At 36.5% G+C, this 21,649-nt stretch overlaps 1 protein-coding gene across 1 annotated transcript; it reads right to left on the reverse strand.

The window, feature by feature from the left end:
- Positions 1–1,889: 1,889 nt before the first annotated feature.
- On the reverse strand, positions 1,890–19,169 carry LOC120635230 (aldo-keto reductase family 1 member B1-like). Its single transcript, XM_039906184.1, has 7 exons — positions 19,006–19,169; positions 16,473–16,615; positions 10,794–10,935; positions 6,574–6,768; positions 5,173–5,372; positions 2,748–2,903; positions 1,890–1,949 (listed from the first exon to the last, which is right to left on the reverse strand). Exons 1-7 carry the CDS (start codon positions 19,075–19,077, stop codon positions 1,910–1,912), a joined length of 948 nt encoding a protein of 315 aa, XP_039762118.1. The 5' UTR covers positions 19,078–19,169; the 3' UTR covers positions 1,890–1,909.
- Between the last annotated feature and the right edge of the window lie 2,480 nt (positions 19,170–21,649).

The following is a 21,649-nucleotide window of genomic DNA, read 5'->3' on the forward strand; positions in this document are numbered from 1 at the left end:
TCAACAACTTACGTTGTACAAAATATTGTGGTAAATATAACCTTACTTCCTTGTTTATTTTTCAAGCCTACTCTAACAATATTTGGCGCTTCTTTTAAGAGTTACCTTGATGCAAATGTGGCGCCATCCTAATTTAATACATTTTGACGACTCTTTTTCATATACACAGATGATCCTCCTTACCTCTACCCTCCATAAATGTGACTTGGAACAAAACTGAAAGAAACAATAAAATAAAAATCAATTACATACAGTGTTTAAAAAAATACGTAAATTTTTTTGGGACGTTAAATAATATGAAAGAATATATCGCGAGTATTCTTTTTGCGCTTGCTTTATAGTAGCATGCAATTTATAATTGCTGCGAAACGTTTCGAAAACAGTTACGTCCTGTCTTTTTTTTTTATTCTAGAGCTGTAACCATTTTTTTTACTGAATATCGAAATTAAATATTTTGTAGTAATCTTTACTGCAAAGAATGAGCTTGGTTCTCAAAGCCGCAAATATAATTTTGAATTGACGACACTGGGTTCTAAATAATGACTTGATGTATCTGACCAAGCGGCACATGACTGAAGCGTCACCGCGCGCACTGCGCAGTTTTTCGTTCCCCATCTTGTAAAGTTGACTGTGCGCTCGTTTAAGTTTGATATATATTGTTTACTATTACGTTAACTCTGGCTCTTCTGCTTTGGACATTGGTTTAAACATAGTGATTTGACTCGATTTTTGTGTTTGTTGTTATATAGTACGAACTCTGTTTCAACATGTTGAAAAGTGGACGTATAATCAACAGCCAGTCACGCGAATTGGTTGTGATGTTAAAGGAATACTTTGAACGCACAAACACATAATACAATACATAATCATATCAATCAAGTACTGAGACAAAATTGATTTGGTTTATCGTGAGTATCGAGTACCGAGTCTTATGGTTCCATAACTAGTTACGTCGCGATGACAAATGTCAAAACGGGCCTTTTACTTTTTTTATGACTGTAAGTACTTGCAAGCCATTTAAAAAAAAAATTACTATAAGTGTTTACTTATGACAACCCTATTGAAGATAAAAGACCGACACGTGCATAGTAATTACGCTAAGCGACGCGTACCTAATAAAGTGACAGGAGTCACTTGATGTGATGTTAGGGCTGTATCTGAATAATTTCAGTAAAAACTATGATTTCGCAGATAAGTCTCAGAGACAGTATATAATGTACCTCTATAGCCTCTGAAGTATTATTTCAGGTTTAATTTTTAACGTTGTTTAATGCAAGTTCCTGACACTCATACAAGCGTACAAGCGGCTATGGTAACCGCAAGATTTCTATAGCTGCGAGTCAAATCGAGCATAGACAGATGGTATTTCTATTACAATTTATTGATGATAGAAAAAACATACATCTTAGAGACTACGTGTAGTTTAAAATTATACTTCAATTCAATTCTTGTTTATGGCTTTTGTCTGTGCAAACTGGGCACAAGGTACTTCGCTAATGTCTTGTAGATGGAGAACAAAGACAAACAATCGCTTTTGTGACTGATGGGTATCTGTCTAATGTCATCTCTTTACACTATGGTACTAGTTTACAGATACTCTGATGCAACCAACAACATAATCTCGGCGACAAAATCATAGTGTTGGTCTTATAAAAACAATACTAGCTGACCCGAGCAACTTCGTTGCACCAAATCCGTTATTACCGAAAAACACAAATAAAATAACATTTTCTAAAAATGAATCCTAGCTAGATCGATTTATCGCCCCCGAAACCGCCTGTATACTAAATTTCATGAAAATCGTTGGAGCCGATTCCGAGATTTCAATTATAAATATACAAGAATTGCTCGTTTAAAGATATAAGATTTATAATTGAAACAAATTATTTTAGCGCAATATATTTATTATCTAGTATTCATCGTGGAACGGGTAGTCGGGATGGTGGACGCTGTAAAACAAACAAAAATTTTATAAGTAATATCACGATCGTCTTCTAGAAACTTTTATAATACGACGACTTTTATTTAGTGACGTGAAGTAAACTAATTAACAATGCACTGCATGCAATAATGGCTGAACGAGGGTTCTGAGTGGTCTTAATTTTGTGGCATACACATTCAGTCACAAAGCGTCTATGAGTAGACCTACAAAGGGTATTCAAACATATTTAGAGCATTCTAACAGAAAAGAGCAACAGCTGAGTTTCTTGCCGGCTTCTTCTGGGCAGTCTTGGAATCGGTGTTACTCTACTTTAGTCACTACAGACAGGCAGTCTTGACGTTACAATAGTGTATGTTGATAAATGAATTTTAAATTTGAATTTGACTAAATTGCGCGATTTATCAGCCTTGAATTTATTTTTGATTAAAAAAACATTCAAAATTCATTAAAGATTCGGAAGGCAGATTGTATCGAAAAGAAACCGGCAAGAAACTCAGCAGTTGCTCTTTTTCAACATAATTTTACAATTTAACAATCATTGTTGTATCTTGTGTAAGATGAAAGCGGAGCGGCTTGCTTCCAGGCAACCTTTTCATTAAGAAATTCATCAATAGTATAGTAACCTCGATGTATTAAATGTGTTTTTATTGGATAATAACCTACTGCTGGACCCAGGCAAACGGTTCAGGAGCTTAAACTGGCCATTTTATGAAGATGAACTCCAGTTTGCTACGTCCCGTAGTTTAAGCGAGTGAAACTGCAGAGAAAAGCCTTTTATTTTACTTCATGTAATTAATATTCTTACTCTCCCATGGTACAGAGGCGTCCGTTGCACTCCAGAGAGGCTACCAGCTCAACGTCCTCGGGCGACAGCTGGAAATCCAGCACATCCAGGTTCTGTTGGATGCGGCTTCGAGTCACAGACTTGGGGATCACGATGAGGCCGCGGTCGACTGCGTACCTGCACGACACAATTACAAATGCGATTTTCTTTTTCTTATTTTTTTTGTTTATAATTAAAATATTTAACTTTGTAAAACTAAATCAAATCTAAAACCACCGCAGCGAGGTACAGTTCCTAAGATGCTGGCAGCATTGCCCCTTTGGATGGCGAAACTAATTCGTTGACCAGGGTCACTGCCCGCTCTAGGATTAGACTCGATAACCCTTTTCGATAACACTTTTTAAAATATTTTTTTTGCTAATTTTTTTTGTTTTTTCAGTAACAAAATAAACTACCAACATTCCATCAAATTGTAGAACAGTTTTTTAAGACTGTAAGAATATAGGTAGATTGATTATATCCGTTATGAAACATAAATGTCATTAAACTTATTCGTTGTTTTCATTAAATTTTACATGTTTTTTTATATTTGTCATTTTATCGTTGTTTTAATACATTTTGTTCCATTTCATTGATGGGATGGAAAAAACAAGCAAAACCTTATTCGATAGCAAATGTCATGATTATTTAAATGTTAGCAGCACTGTTTCTTGCACTGGTATGTTGGCATAATGGACTTTTCATCTTGCAGTACCAGCGCAAGCGAAAATCGACGTAACGTAAGTAGGAATCGTTGCAGTTTCGATCTACTTTATATAACAATGAGACACGTTTTGAAACAAGAAATCACACATTGCTTGTTTTTTTTTATAGTGCTTTTACTTACACTTGGAAGAATTATCAATTTTATAAATTTAAAATGCATATAAAAATTGCAATACATAAAAATAAAAAAGAACCCTTTCATTCCGTGACTGTCCCTAGGTACATTATCCCTATCCCTACTTTAATATTATAAATGTCAATGTAAGTTTGTTTGTTACGCTTTCACGCAAAAACTTCGTAACCGATCCTCATGAATCTTTGTATACATATTCTTGGAAGTGTTAGAAGTAATATAGGATACTTTTTATCCCGACATTAAGCTCTTATCCTTTGGAGGGGGGATGAGTGTTTGACGATTTAACACCATTTTGATAATATACCATAACTCCGACAAATTATAACCGATTTAAATAAATATTTTTGTACCATAGAGGTTATAATATGTGTTTAATTTTGCCCAAACTTTGTGTAGATCTGATGAATGTGGTTGGAGATACAGGTCAGAATTCCTCAGCGGACAGCAGCAAACCCCTCATTGAAGGCTTAGCGATCATTTTTTTAGATCTACAACTAAATTTAATGCTACATCAAATAACAAAATCAAACGCAGACGAAGTCGCGGGCAACAGCTAGTTTTTATATAACGTAAACATACATGTACAGAAGGTAGGTATACTTCGAGGACTTAATTAAAATCGATTTTAATTTAACCCGTTATCGATAGTGCAGTGTAAATATCGATAGATAACAGGTTCATTAAAAAACTTCATAACGATAAGTTTTACGTGCATCATCACTTTATTAAGTTGGTAAGTACGTACTCAAGTTAGCAAAGTGATTATGGAACATGTTGTTGCACGCCTCATAAGCGAAGCGGTGAAGTGGGTATTACTGTCAGTTTACGCACACAAAGTGATTCTCCAACTTAAAATGTCACTTTTTTATTCTTTACTAGCCGTTGCCTGCGACTTCGTCTGCGTTTGATTTTGTTTTTTGATGTGGCATTCAATTTAGTTGTAGTTCTAAAAAAAATTTAAGTATTCAGTATCGCTAAGCCTTAAATGAGTGGTTTGCTGCTGTCCGCTGAGGAGTTCTGCCCTGTGTCTCCAACCACATTCATCAGATCTACACAAAGTGTGGGCAAAATTAAACACATATTATAACCTCTATAGTACAAAAATATTTATTTAAATCGGTTCTAATTTGTCGGAGTTATGGTATATTATCAAAATGGTGTTAAATCGTCAAACACTTTCATGCCCTGTCCCAAAGGAACCGAGCTTAATGTCGGGATAAAAAGTATTCTATATTACTTCTAACACTTCCAAGAATATGTGTACAAAGTTTCATGAGGATCGGTTGGAAAAAACTTACAATTACATATATAATATTAGTAGGATGTATTTATATAATTTATAGGGATAGGTATATAGATAAATTTGGAATTGCAACAAAATAAACTGCAAATAACTTACAGCACACCAATCAAACAAAAAAAAATCAAAATCGGTCCATCCGTTCGGGAAATACGATACCGCAGACAGCGGTACCGATACGTCAAACTTACACGTCGTTTTTGCGCCGAGGGTTCATTACGAAACTACGTAGATGGTCTACTAACCTGATCAAAACCTGAGCGACACTCTTGCTGTACCGGTCGGCGATAGATTTAAGCCTCGGATCCTCCAGTAGCTGAGGGTCACCCGGCTTTGCCCACGGCCTGTCCGGGGAGCCCAGCGGGGAGTAAGCGGTGATGGCGATGCCTAGACCCTTGCAGTGGTCGATCAACTTCTGCTGGTTGAGGTACGGGTGGATTTCGATCTAAAACAGTTAAACTTCTGGTATAGCTGCGACATATGTGGTGAATAGGTGTTTGAAAAAACTATTGCCGTCGTCCTGAGCCTTGCTTCTCCCGAAAGATTGCGATAGGGACAGATATAGCTCAGTCCGAATTTACCAATAACAATTTGACGAAAAACCATTGCTATCGCGCTGAGCCTAGCATCCGCGGTAGTGTGCGATAGGGACAGATGTAGCTCAGTTCGAAGTTACCAATAAGAATTTGACGAAAAACCATTGCTATCGCGCTGAGCCTAGCTTCCCCCGTAGAGTGCGATAGGGGGAGAAGTAGCTCAGTTCGAAGTTACCAATAAGAATTTGACCAAAAACTAATGCTGTCGCGCTGAGCCTAGTTTCCCCCATAGACTGCGATACGGACAGATGCAGCTCAGTTTGAATTTATCAATAAGAATTTGATGAAAAACTATTGCTTTCGTCCTGAGCCTTGCTTCTCCCGTAGTGTGCGATAGGGACGGATGTAGCTCAGTTCGAAGTTACCAATAAGAATTTGACGAAAAACTATTGCCGTCGCGCTGAGCTTTGCCGTAGTATGTGTCAAAACACATCTACTACAGCGAGGTTGCTTTTAAATTGATGAATTTCTTAATGACAAGGTAGATTGGAAGCAGCCAGATTCGCTGTCATCCCGCAATATAGAAAAATGATTGTAAATGTTGATGTTGGAAAACAGCAACTACTGAGTTTCTTGCCAGAACTTCTAGGAGGAATCTGCTTTCCGAACCGGTCGTAGAGTCACTACTAACAGATATACTTGACGTCATTATGAAAATAAAGTTCAATTTGCTATAAGTACTCCGCGAAAAGCAGGAGAATCTGTATGGTGTAATTTATAATTTCTTCAATACTCCACACCAAACAAATCTTCGGCAATATACCCTCTACGCCCGTTTCGCTCCGAAACCGGAACATCCTCAAGGGATGTTGACTTTACAATGTTAATTGAAGAAATTCTCTTGCTTTTCGCAGAGTATAAAAGCAAATTAAGTTTGATTTTCATAATATATCATGGAATTCCGCAAAGTAACGCCTGCTTCTATCCAATACTTGACGTTTCAACAGTGCTAATGCTAAGTGTTATGCTAAGTGCTTATAAAGTAGGCCTTGAAATAAATGATTTGGATGCATAGGATAGTTGGAGTGTGAGGTTGATAGTAAAAGTTACCTGAATGACTGCTGGCTTAATTCTGGCCGATTCCATGACTCGATCGACTTGATTCTTGTTAAAGTTGGATATGCCGATGCTCTTGGTGAGGCCCTTGTCCACCTGGGCTTCCATAGCCTTCCACGTGTCCAGGTAGTCCACTGGCGACGGGATCGCTTTGCCCGCGTCGTCGATGGGGAAGAGTTCGCCTCCTTCCTGGGAATTATAATGAACTTTGTAGAGTTTCCTTTTGACGTGACAACGTCTTATAATTCGATGGAGCCGGCTGCACGCACAAAAAAACATGACGTATGCGGCGTTACCTCGCTCTGAGGCGTTCCATCCAAGGCTTGAAATGCAAGCGAGAGCGCGGAACGAGCGACAAAGAGGCACAGTCGGCCTCCGCGTTCGACATATGTCTCTCTCCTACCTGAGTGAGCGATGCGTCCGCGTGGACAGCTTCTATACAATAATACGTTTACATGTTTTCGGCAAGGATGAAGTGCAGTGGAAAGTTAATGTGGTGTAAATTGTTTATAGCAACGATAATGTCTATCAAACAAATAAAATTAAAATTTTCTTTTGAAAAATGCAACCATTCCATCAGTATTTTCTTACGACGTTGTCACGTTCAACTATCGTCAGTAAGCCGACTTTACAGACAACCAATTTTTTTACTGAAAGAAATCACATACAGACCTAGCATCAAATGCAAAATTAAGATAAAGTGACACCTGTCACTTTATAAGGTACGCGTCGTGTCTTTTATCTTCAATAGGGTTGTCATAAGTAAACATTTAGAATGTTTTGAATTCGTTTGTATGGAAAAATAAATATGTTTGTTTTGATATAATATTTTTACAGGGTGATTCCTTGTGGAACATACTTATACACCCTTCAACAGTATTTCGTAATTCCGTTACGTTACGTTTCCGTTTTGTTTATATAAATTACAATTAATATTAGAAAAACATATTTCCCTCGAAAACGATCACCGGGTGTCATGACCGCACTCGTGACGTCATAGGCAAATTAGACCTTTAGTAAGTCCTTGTTCCACAGCTAAACTGATATGACTAACTGACTATACATTGACAAAAATAATATTAAGTAAAAATAAACTTGTAGTGCAGTTACAGGAAAATACTGATGGAATGGTTGCATTTTTCAAAAGAAAATTTTAATTTTATTTGTTTGATAGATATTATTGTTGCTATAAACAATTGACACCACATTCACTTTTCACTGCACTTCATCCTTGCCGAAAACATGTAAATGTATTATTGTATAGAAGAATTGAATGGAACGCCTCAGAGCGAGGTAACGCCGCATACGTCAAGTTTTTTCGTGCGTGCAGCCGGCTCCATCGAATTAAATAAATAAAAAAATAAATATACTACGACAATACACACATCACCATCTAGCCCCAAAGTAAGCGTAGCTTGTGTTATGATGGGTACTAAGATAGCTGTTGAATATTTTTATGAATATAATACATATAAATACTTATAATATACAGATAAATACCCAGACACTGAAAAACAATCATGTTCATCACACAAACATTTTCCAGTTGTGGGAATCGAACCCACGGCCTTGGACTCAGAAAGCAGGGTCGCTGCCAACTGCGCCAATCGGCCGTCAAAATTTTTTTTTAATTTCAAATTATAAGACGTTGTGACGTCTAAAACTGAGGCAATGGTTTATAACAAAACTATTAGCGTTTCAGTTTCACAGATAATTCTCAGAGTTAGTAAATTTTATACACTGTATTACTTCGGTTTTCATTTACACGTTGTATATCGAAAGATAAGATAATTTTTCGATATAGTAGATATTTAGTCTTTTGTAGGAAGGAAACGCTGGGCGGACGTTTTTACTCGAGTATGTGGACCTTTGTGGATGAGAAACGCTAAGGAAAAAAGGGAATGGAGAGAGCTGGGGGAGGCCTACGCCAGAGAGGCGACTTCTACCACAACACAACAAAACAAATAAGAATTGAAGACTAGCTATTAAATAAATGTAATGAAATAAAATATGTAATTTGTTAAAATATGTATAAATTTAATTATGTTATGTAGTTTAATTATGTGAATGAATGTAATATGTATTTCTTTATTTATTGGTAGAAGAATAAATGGCTATTTATTTTTTTTATTTTTATTTTTATTTATTTTATTTTAGTCTTTTGTAGGTATAGGCAAGTAACGATCCTCGTCGTTATATCTTTGTGAATAATTAAGATGTCCTCGCTTCGAATATGGCGGATTTCTATTAATGGTGTAGAAGGTTGGAAACGGGGTTTGATCAATAGAGTTTACATATTACCTGCGGGGTTTGACCTACTTTTAAAGGCTTTGGTGGTCTTGCGAAATCCAGTTATTTCTAGTTTTTTCTTCCCCGAAGCACAATGTTTTTCTGGTTTTCTGATCTTTGGACGTGGCCAGTTACCACCCTACAAAGACGTGCCGCTAAGCGATTTAGTGCGATGTCGCGTGGAAACCGATTTGGGGTATGACTACCATACTCCCTAACAGGTTAGCCCGCTACCATCTTAGACTGCATCATCACTTACCACCAGGTAAGATTGCAGTTAAGCCTTAACTTTTAGAGGAATAAAAACAAAACGACAAGGTGTTATAAGTTTGAAATGTCGAACGATGAACAATTCCAGATTTTGTTTTATTTGGTTTTGTTCTATTGGGGATATTTTATTCTATTTATTTAGTGAATTTAAAAGTTTTTTTTTGAAATATAATTTACTAGCGTACCCAGCCGGCTTCGCCGGGCTAGATTTTCCTTTATTTTATTTAAACAATAAACTTACATCATTAAGTCTCATAATATATTAAATCATTTATTTCTCTCCGTATTCATTCTCTTCTATTTTCTTCTCGAGCGGGTGTAGATCATTATCTAAACCCATGTACACCCAACAATAGAATATCATCATAGTAAATAAAAGCTGTATTTGACAGTTCAAAATAGGAGTGCTCCGATCGTCACCAAACTTTACAGGATTACTCGCCAGGTCAATCTGGAGATTCCCTGAAAGTTTCATTGAAATCGGTCAAGCCGTTTCGGAGCCTATACGGAACGTACCCACACACTTTCTCTTTTATATATATAGATAGAAGATAGATGTACCATTTTTTTTACAAGAATACACAACTTTAAGCTTGGAAAAAATAACAAAGTTATGTTATTTTTTTTTTAAGTAATTAAGATATATCACTTGCTTTAACGGCAAACGAAAACATCGTGCGAAAACCTGCATGCCTGAAAGCTCTCGATAATGTTCTCAAAAGTGTGTGGAGTCCACCAATCTTAATTGATGGGAATGATCAGTGTATTCTATTTTGTTTATTTCTATATATTTTTGAGGGTTCTTTTATTATTATTTTTATTTTTTAAAGGAGAGTGGTTGTATGTTTATATGTTGTATATATGTATGGAATATATGTTATATTTTTATTTTATGTTAATTTAGTTTAAAATCCTAATATTTCTCTAATGTTTGTTGTAACACCTACTAATTTCGTATAGCATTTTCTTGTATGCCTTTGGTTGCCTGGAACAGATCGCTATTTAGCGATAAGGCCGCCAAATTGTACGTTCTACCTTATTGTGCTGTTGTATTTGTATCTCTGTAAATTTTCTCTGTGGTGTACAATAAAAATGTATTCATTCATTCATTCATTCAATCCGCACTGGGCCAGCGTGTTGGACTACCTAGCTCCTTCTCCACATATGGCCCCAGTAAAGGGTTGATATAATTCAATGAACACAACTATAAACTATCAGTAGAACTACACCTAAATTGAATGCCATGCGTCTCACAAAGAAAATGTCTCTACGGGACTACTGCTTTAAAAACAAAAACAAACGCGAACGAAGTCGCAGTTTGCCTGCGATAGCTAGAGGTTTTGTAATGATGGAGTCGGTGACGTACACCCACGATGCGAAAAACCAACGATGCCATTAAAGTAGTTTCACTCCAAAAACAAACAGACTCCTTGGTTAGACACACATTACACAGGGTCCCCCTGAAAACCAGCGCTGCAGCTCGCTGTGGCTTCGTGCTGAGGCGGAACCCTATTTGTCCACATGCTTTTTGTTAGATATTTTTTTGTATACTATTGTAAGAGATTTTGTGGGCAAATATAAATTTCATTTCATTTCATTTCATATAAATTTCATTTCGTTAGAAGTGCTAAATCGGCGCTAAATGAAATGTATACCTTATAAGCCTGAGGCCAGTGGATAAGGTACAGGTCCAGATACTCCAGGCCCAGGTTCTGCAGGGTAGTCTTCAGGGCCCCTTCCACCAGGTCCGGGCGGTGGAACGTGCACCACAGCTTCGATGTGACGAAGATGTCCTCTCTGGAACCAAACGAGGTTGTTACCTACTTCATCATGTTAGGATTTAAATTTAACTAGCTTTATAATTTCCACTTCTTTGTTATTTTTGACGTGACAACGTCTTATAATTCGATGGAGCCGGCTGCACGCACGAAAAAACATGACGTATGCGGCGTTACCTCGCTCTGAGACGTTCCATTCAAGGCTTGAAGTGCAAGCGAGAGCGCGGAACGAGCGACAAAGAGGCACAGTCGGCCTCCGCGTTCGACATCTGTCTCTCTCCTACTTGAGTGAGCGTTGCGTCCGCGTGGACAGTTTCTATACAATAATACATTTACATGTTTTCGGCAAGGATGAAGTGCAGTGAAAAGTGAATGTGGTGTCAATTGTTTATAGCAACGATAATATCTCTCAAACAAATAAAATGCAAATTTTCTTTTGAAAAATGCAACCATTCCATCAGTATTTTCTTACGACGTTGTCACGTTCAACTATCGTCAGTAAGCCGACTTTACAGGCAATCATTTTTTTTTAATTTAATCTTATTTTTGAACGAGACGATCGGTTGTCATTCTCCGATTGGTTAACGCCGGTAGACGCATAACGGCGGGAACCAATAAAACTGCTTGGATCATACCTGGACGGCTATGAGTATGGTTGGATCGTTCTCTGGAGAGTTATAAAGTGAATTGCGAGGTTTTAAAACAATAAGTTCATATTGTCATAGATTATAAAGTAAATTAATAAACTGATATTTGTATGATATGTTTATTTAATTACTACAGTTCTAATAATCATCATCATACTGTAAGGTTACTTGAATTTTCCTCAAAGATAAATGCCATTCTAAGCTAGATTATCAATACGAGATGATATGCAAACCAATAAAATGAATCTAGAAATTATAGAAGAACAAGGTCATGGCACGTTAGAAAGTTAGAAGTACTGGCGACTAAAGCGACGCGGGGATAAAAAAGAAAAAGGGGAGAAAAGAAAAGATGGCGCGAAAAGTGACATCGGGTTTTTGGGATTATTTGGCGAGATTTTAAAAGGAAAAAGGGAAAGGAAAATTTAAAGAGTAATTATTTTAAGACTTTAAAGTGGAAATATATTGTTTGCGTAATTCGACAATTATATGTTAGTGTATGATTCTGAAATTGGTTTTTATTTGGACTGGAGTCTTTTTACAATACCCACCCATTACTGGCCCACAGGTTTATTGTGAAAGTCTCCCAAGATAACAAGAACTGTGGTTTAAGAATGAATGAATGAATGAATACACTTTTATTGTACACCAAAGAAAAAAAAATAAAGTAGTTACAAAGATATAAATACATATCAAGAGAGTACAATTTGAACAATAAAAAACTTCAGAGTTTGGAACATCGTCGCAAGGTTGCCTGCCTTTCGATGTTCTATGGGATATATTTCGGAGAGTGAGCTCAAGAACTATTTGCCCTCGCCTTTTCACCATCGAACCGCGAGGCACCGTAAGGATCTGCATCCCTACGTGGTCGATATACCGTCGGACCGCTCCGCTAGGATCTGGAATGCCCTTCCAGCTTCCATTTCCCCCAGTGCCTACAATATGAGTACCTTCAAATCAAGAGTGAATAGGCATCTTCTAGGCAAGCGCGCTCCACCTTAGGCTGCATCATCGCTTACCATCTGGTGTGATTGCAGTCAAGCGCTCGTCTGTACACATAACAAAAAGAACAATGGCGAACTCCCATACAAATTATTGTTTTTTTTCTAACATCCCTACAAATATTATAAATGTCAATGTAAGTTTGTTTGTTACGCTTTCACGCAAAAAGTACTAAACCGATCCTCATGAAACTTTGTACACATATTCTTAGAAGTGTTAGAAGTAATATACCTAGGATACTTTTTATCCCGACATTAAGCTCGGTTCCTTTGGGAGAGGGGATGAGTGTTTGACGATTTTACACCATAACTCCGACAAATTATAACCCATTTAAATAATTATTTTTGTACTATAGAGGTTATAATGTGTTTTATTTTGCCCAAACTGTGGTTGGAGATAGAGGACAGAACTCCTCAGCGGACAGCAGCAAACTCCTCATTTAAGGCTTAGCGATACTGAATACTTTAATTTTTTTAGATCTACAACTAAATTTAATACCACATCAAAAAACAAAATCAAACGCAGACGAAGTCGCGGGCAACAGCTAGTCTAACTATAAAAAAAAGTAAATGTGTTGAGTATGAATTCCTGGATATTTCCTTCAGGTTCACTTTTAAATAGAGTGTGCTGACTGGAAATAAAGATCTTGACGTTCGACCTCTGTGGTACAACGGTGAACGCTATGAATTTAAGTAGGAGGTCCCGATTTCGATTCCTGGCAAAGGCAATTCGGGAATTTATTATTCCAGAATTTTCTTCTAGTTACCACCCTACCGACAAAGACGTACCAAAATAATTTTTATTTTTATTTTTATTTTTATTGGTCAACTTAAGAGTAAAACAATTTACGACAACTAGGTCACTCACCTCATCTCAAACCACACAGAGTTTATGTGACAAGGTATAGATTGATGATTAATGATATTAATGTTAAAAACAATTTTTGACGTGACAACGTCTTATAAATTGGTTTGCCGGGTGACACTTCAAGAAACTGCGTTACGCTCCGCTCACGTTATGCGCTCACAATGAGAGCGAGTGAGAGGCACGCGCCCGCCTAAGAGCGAGAGAGACAGACATAAAAAGTGAAAGGCACGCGTCCCTTTGTAGTAAACGCTGTTTCATTGTACGCAAATGTATTGCAAGTTATTGTATGTATATTTGTATATAAATACGTATGTATGTGTAAAGGTAAAAATAAAATTTTGTTAATATGAAATTCAGTGCGAGATTCTTTGTATAAATTAATGTTTTAAATATAATTCTTTGTATAAATAAATGTTTTAAATTGTTACTATTATTTCATCCTTCTTCCTACTATACGAATGAATATTCACATTAAAATTATTTTACCACTCAAAGTCGTTGTCACGTAAAACTTTCGCCCGTATACCGACTTTACAGGCAACCAATTTTTTTTTTATTATTTAAGTCGCAATCACTACCCTACCAGTAGTCAGTGCACAACAGTAGCAAGTTTATGATTAAAACTTTTTTTCTTTATTAAGGGTATAACTACCATACTCCTTTACAGATACGCCCGCTACCATTTTAGACTGCATCATCACTTCACACCACGTGAGATTGCAGTCCCTTGACCAACTTGTAGCGGAAAAAAAAGTAGTGTTTGTATCCTCTTTTCATTCTGCGGTTATTTTTCGCAGCAATTTTCGAGCGGATGAACTGCATATACCGAAAAAAATTATCTAATTATGTAAAACTGGTGAACTTATTTCGGTCAGAATTAACAAATTAAAAAAAAAATCGTTGAAACAAGAAGATTCGTGAACAAAAGAGGCGCTTTATAGGTTTCGCAAACTTCGATACTTGAACAATACTTGTTACGTTTAAAAATAAACGGCTGTGAATTGTGAAATTGGCTCAATAAAACTGAAACTGGAAGATTTCTGTACATTTCATATTTTTTGACAACTTTAAAGCTCCGTTAAATTTGAACCGATTTTAAAAATTCTTTTTTTATTTGAAAGTGTATACTATCAAGCATGTATTGTGAAATTTTAATGAAGATCTGGTAAATATTGTCGGAGATAAAGGACATAATTCATCATAGAACAGCGAGTCGCAAGGCATATGGGACAACGATCGATTGCATGCGTGCCATCCTACTTATATTATAAATGCGAAAGTTTGTGAGTATGGATGTATGAGTGGATGGGTGTATGTATGGATGGATAGACATTGATGAAGTAATCATTATTACCTACAAAAAAGTCCGGGAGGCTCTATATGTCTAACTGTTAAGACACAGTAACCGCTTTTTGTTATAATTTGTCAATCAAAACAAGGGTACAAACAATCTTAAGATGGTGACGTTCCTGTCAGATCCTTATCCAAATAAATAGTTTTATAGTTAAAATTGATTATGTACCTGCAAATTCCTCTTTAAATTAATCAAATTGGACCTATCGTTTAGACGTTACGACGGGTATAGAATTGCTAAAAGATATTAAATCTGATAATAACCGATTTGATGCAGACGAAGTTGCGCGGGTCAGCTAGTTTTAATATATGCACAACCTGACACCAATATTATTGATCATCGAAGTGTAAAGCCATGATGTTACCGTACGTGATTTTCAGACATCACTTCCTGTAGTTAAGATCGGGACGATAAACACGCCCAAGGCTGTCAAAATGTGAGATCGCCAAACTAGCAAACACTTGTGAATTTGTTTATATTACGATAACGAGTGATAAAGTTTTCCTAGCGTATCGATCTCTAGGATATGAGTAAATTTGTAACCTTGAAAGCCATTTTAAAAAGGCTAGAATTTTAAAAATGAAATTCTTTAGAATCGTTGTGATTTCAAACTCGATGAAACGACAAAATAAGTTCATAGAGGCACAAACACATGAATGTATAGGTCAGAGTGAGATAGAAAACATTATACATTTTTTTACCTATTCCAGTTACCATGGAAACTAAATTACATTTATCCTAATAGTTCTAATACTCTACATCCACCTCAATCTCTCGTAGGCTACTTTTCAGAAGTTACACTTCCGCCGTGTGTGAATAAATTGCACAGGATTTTTTTTAGAGTTATTCAATTTCTAGGTATCTCAAACTTTTTTTTATTCATTTGAAATGGTCTCACTTTACCTTCGTACTGTCTGCACTTTTTTGCTTTTTTTACGCATATTTCAAAACTATTGAGGTGAAGGAAAACGTCGTGAGGAAACCTGCATGCATGAGAGTTCGAGAATGTTCTCAAAGGTTTGTGGAGTCCACCAATCCGCAATGGGCCAGCGTGGTGGACTACTTAACCCCTTCTCATTGTGGGAGGGAACCCGTGCCCTGTAGTGGGCCGGCAATGGATTGATATGAAGAAGGTTCTGGAATTGATAACGAGTAAATAAAAAAAAAACGTGTGAAAAAAAAAATATCTTTTTCCTCATTCTACGTTTGCAGTAAAAATTACACTATAAGAAAAAAAGGTATTGTTTGAATTATTGAAAGTCAACTGTCAAACCTTTTTTAGAAAAACTAAAATGTTGATAGTCAACATTTTAGTTTTTCTAACTAACTTCATGGTGTCGGTTTTTTGTGACGGTGCTTGTGCATCGTAAAAATGTATTCTCAACGTTTTTCCCTAACGCGCCAAAAGAAGTATAACTTCAGAAAACTTTGTGTACTTATGTACACGCGTTAGAAGATATACTTCTTTGGCGTAGCAAGATAAAAATCTTTTCAAAAATTTCATCTTACATCGTACAATTGAGTCACCGGAATGAGCCCGCATACTTTGACAATTGAAAGCGTACACTGTCAAACCTTATAGCTAACTTCAGGGTGTCGGTTTTTTGTGGCAGTATATGCGCGTCGTAAAAATTTACTAACGTAATTTACGAAGTATAACATTAAAAATGTGTGTACGTGTAGCCTTACCGTTTGATGACTCCTTCAAGGAACTTGGTCTTCAAGGCCTCGCCGACCTCCTTCTCGTTGCCGTATATATGCGCGCAGTCGATATGGCGATACCCGGCGTCGATCGCGTCCTTCACCGCCTGGGCCACTTCACCTGGCTTCGACTGCAGGAAACAATATCCTCATCAAGTACAAAGTTCATAGAAAACTCGTTACTTACTTTAAAAGGGGTCGTTACTTACTTTAAAACTTTAAAAGGGGAATTTTGTCTTATATTATTTTATCAAAACTTTAACTCTTAAAAGGGGGAAAAAACCTCCGATTTCAAAACATTCTTCATTGGATATATAGCCTATAGACTTCCTCGATATATGGGCTATCCAACACTGAAATTATTTTTCAAATCGAACCAGTACTTTTTGCAGTGCAGCAAATTCTTTAAAAGAGATTGAGTGATCTGCTATGGTTTCTTAAGTATTAAGTGGTAAAAATACAGTCAGTCGGTCGGTCGGTCGGTCGGTCGGTCGGTCGGTCGGTCGGTCGGTCGGTCGGTCGGTCGGTCAGTCGGTCGGTCGGTCAGTCAGTCAGTCAGTCAGTCAGTCAGTCAGTCAGTCAGTCAGTCAGTCAGTCAATCAGTCAGTCAGTCAGTCAGTCAGTCAGTCAGTCAGTCAGTCAGTCAGAGATGAGTGGTATTAATTATGCGAGGCCCGTAGCAATTACTACTCTTGCTACGTGGTTAATCCGGCATTGAGTTCCTGAGATCATCGCGTTCAAGTAAACAATCAAACAAACAAACTCTGCAGCTTTATATATTAGTAGGTACTAGCTGTTGCCCGCGACTTCGTCTGCGTTTGATTTTGTTTTTAAAGTATTCAGTATCGCAAAGCCTTAAATGAGTATATATATATATATTAACTTAAACTAATATATACTTAAAATATATAACATGTATAAATAAAGATCTAAGCTATTCTATCTCTTAAGTTGGACCAGACTTCTCACGGTGTGCCAATTTAATTTAAAATCGGTAAGGTTTAGGAGTCCATCGCGGACAAACATCGTGACAGGAGATTTATATATATCAAGATAAGATTCAACGACCACAATGGCGCAACGGTGAGCGCTGTGGTTTTAAGTAGAAGGTACCGGATTCGATCCCATATCATCGTATTTCCCGAACGGATGACCCGCTATTGATTTAGATTTTTTTTTTTGAAAAAGGTAATTAGTGGGCAGTTTTCTTAGCTATGTTACGTTTATGTTATATGTTATGTTTGTTTGATTACAATCGGTCTACATAATGGCGAATTTTTTTTTTCACAACTCTCTTAATATGAAAGGGCTCGACTAGTAGAATACTATACACAGTTACACGTTTCAAATCCAAGATGACCGTAACCACAAAAACGCGAACTATTTTTTCACAACTTTGTCTAGTAGAATAATGTACACCATATTGTAAGTCGGGGGTGTTTTAAATTTTAATTATGTTTTAATACAATTCAAATTCAAAATTTCTTTATTCATTTAGGCCTATCACCGGAACTTATTAATTTATACATTACATAAATGTATAATTACATAATTGTAAGGGGATGGTGATAACTTCGTTCGCCAAGTTAAACCTAAAGCTACGAGTGTTTCAAACGCGCCCTGCTCTAAGAAGAGCCCATAACAAACTTAGCCCGGTCATTTTTTTTTGTTATCACACCACCACACCATCTTACAGTTTATTTATATTAAGCTATGAAGTAAGAGCAATTCACACCCAAGCTTTTTTATCGTTTCAGTAATCCTTAATATTATTATAGGCTTTTCTATAAGCTTACGTTTTATATAAACTTTGAACTTATTGAGAGACATCTCAAAGATTTCATTCGGTAATCCCTAATAATATTACAAATGTGAATATAACTACTTAACCGAGCATCATGAAACTTTGTACACATATTACTGAAGGTATTAGAAATAATATAGGATGCTTTTTATACCAAAATTAAGCTCAGTTCTTTTTGGAGAGGGGACGAAAGTGTTTGACGATTTTACACTATAACACCGTCAAATGATAACCGATTAAATAATTACTTTTGTGCTTTAGAGGTCTGTTTAATTTTGTCCAAATTTCGTGTAGATCTGATGAATGTGATTGGAGATAGAGGACACAACTCCTCAGCCGACGGCAGCCAACCCGTCATTTAAGGCTTACTTAGCTATCCTAAATACATAAAGTGCGTAGAATTACACCTATATCGAATGCCACATGTCTTTCGAAAAACAAAAAAAAATAATATAAAATTTATATTGTTACACTCCATATTCTTTTTAAATTTTGCTATATTTTTATTAAATTAAATTTTCAAATATTTACTGACTATGCACCGTCATTATTTTAACTTCTACATATATTTATCTTAAGTCCGCCAATCCGCACTGGGCCAGCGTGGTGGACAACGGCCTAAACCGTTTCCATTGTAGCAGAAGACCCGTATCCGGTGATGTGATGAAGATGATATAGGTATATCTTAAACGTAGTGATAGTAGATATTTTCCTCACCTTCCAAGTCCCCAATCCGATGACAGGACACGACCTGCCATTGTTAAAAACAACCAAAGGTACGTTCGCCATGTTATATAAACTTCTTTTTGTAAATACACCGCTGAACTATTCACAGTAGTGTTTTTCTAGATTTTCTATTTAGTATTAGGTATGCTAACCACGCTGGTTGGAGACAAACTGACTGCTTCGATGTGACCTAGTTATATTTAAAGCTACTGCGATTAAAATATAGTTTCACTGCTGCGTTTGTTCAAAGTTTTAATTAAAAATAACCCCGACTTTAATTACAGTTAATGATGAATAATTTTAGTCATCAATTATTGTTTTCTGGTGTATTCTTTGCAGAATGCTTAGATTTTGCACGCCATGTTTGTAAATACACTGTTACCTGTTTAAAATAAATATGTAACAGCTTTAAAGCGTGTATTTTGCAATTGAGCAATTGTAAAAACTATGGAATACATATAAAAATTGATATATAATATCATAAGCTTACAGCAGCAAAACCAAGTTTAAAATATTGTTTATACGAATCGTTATTGCAATATTAATGAGTTGAGTCAGTTTAACAATTCCATATAAGTACATGAGACACTTCGATTAATTAATGTATGTTCATCAGACTGTATCAATAACATACCTATCTTAATCTTCTCAGTCGGTTCGCTCTTGTCAGAGCGGTCGTGGTCGTCATTTCCCTATAAAAAATAACTGCAATAATAATTTGTGGCTTAACATATTAGTCAATAAAAAGGAAGTTTTGAGACATAATTTGGTATCCATCAGCTCATTTTACTAAAAAAAGAATAGTAATCGTTACAGCTGAGTACGTAAAACAGAAATAAATAACCATTTCTATCAATAATAAGCCAAACTTAAACTCAAACTCATGCTTAAATGAGTTTGTGGCACGCTTAACTATTCGTCGCCACTCCTCTCTGGCAGCTGCCTTTCTAGCACACTCATGTAAGGGGACAGCCACTGCAGCCTTTATTTGGTCAGCCCATCTCATGGGCGATCTTCCGCGTGATCTGGTGCCCTCGATTCTTCCTTGGACAACCAGAAGTTCAATGGAGTCGTTGTCTCTTCTGGATACGTGACCAAAGAACGTGAGAATACGAGCCGGAAATTGGTCCGGAATGCATTCCAAGGTATTCTTAACATTCTTCTCCAGCACCACATCTCAAGAACGTCTATCTTCTTTTTCTCACTCTCCCGCAGGGTCCACGTCTCCGAAGCATAGAGGAATATGGGGAACACAAGCGCTTTAACAAGCCGGATTTTCGTGGCTTTGGTTATGTTACGGTTCCTCCATATTTTCTGCAACTTATCCATAGCGGACCTCGATATTGCCATGCGTCGCTTAATTTCATCTATGCAACCTCCATTGTTCGAGACCAACGCTCCTAAATAGACGTATGATTGGACGACTTCACAGTTTGCTATTTTAGAAACTTCTGGCAAGTTGTTGTTCATGCGGTCGACAATCATAACTTTCGTCTTACTGCGGTTGATCTTGAGGCCAAATTCAAGACTTACGTCCTCCATTTTCTGCAAAAAATCTTCCATATGGCGGATACTAGTTGCGAATAGGGTTGTATCATCTTAATATCTTAATACCACCTCTTACTTCTTACTCTTATCTTCTTCTTCCAGTTGAGAAGAATATAGTTTGTTTATCGAAGTAGGTGCGTATCTCTGAAACTACTTACTGTTTTTGAAACGTTAGGAATGTTTTTTTAAATGTTACACTACTACACCGAGGGCCGTAAATAAATATAATTAAAGAATATTTATTCTATTCTTTTCTATTCACATTATTCTACTAGTCAATTGATTTAATACCCATATTGAGGTAATTGGGAAATTATGTTTATATGTAATCCGTCAGTTGTGGCGTTTCCGGGTGTTCTCATTTTGCTAACGGCTAATACTTGCACAGACATAATCAAATATCTTTTAATTTGTTTGTTTACCTACCTTCCTTTCATTGTAATTTGTTAAGTTTATTTTAATTGTAATGGAAGAGCGGAGTCTTCTTAAAAGAAGACTTCAGCGATATACTACTTTGTTTCTTGTCGAAATAAACATTTTTTTTTATCAAGTAGCCAGGATATCCACAATTATATATCCACAACTTGCTCTTCGGTATAGCTTTATCGATTTTGAGATGCCTTACTATAAATACGACCCGGCGTCAAGTCTCGGCGACCCAGCGACCATACAGATTCTCCGGCTTTTCGCGGAGCATAGCAATTTATGCTTAATTTTCATAACATACAATTTAAAAATTTAATATTCTGCCGCGATCCATCAAGCAAATTTTTTATTTCGAATAATATATAATTAATAATCTCTTATCAAGTAAAAACAATTTTCCAAGAGCTATTTGACACTTCATTTCAACTCCATTAGCTCCCGCATTGTGCGACTCGTGACATAAAAAAGAAGGGCGATCGCAAGAACGCATTAATGAAACAACACCTTAAATTTTTATTTCATCGAATCACAGGTACACAGGGTGGAAAATTATGTATGATAGTACACAGTGTGGAAAGTGACTCAGCATGGAACTATAGTAGGCTCTGGCCTTGAGGAATCATTTACATTATTGACGGTTTCTTTTGTATACTTAGGAGTT

Source organism: Pararge aegeria, chromosome 26 (genome assembly GCF_905163445.1).
Source record: "Pararge aegeria chromosome 26, ilParAegt1.1, whole genome shotgun sequence".
Classification (NCBI taxonomy): domain Eukaryota; kingdom Metazoa; phylum Arthropoda; class Insecta; order Lepidoptera; family Nymphalidae; genus Pararge; species Pararge aegeria.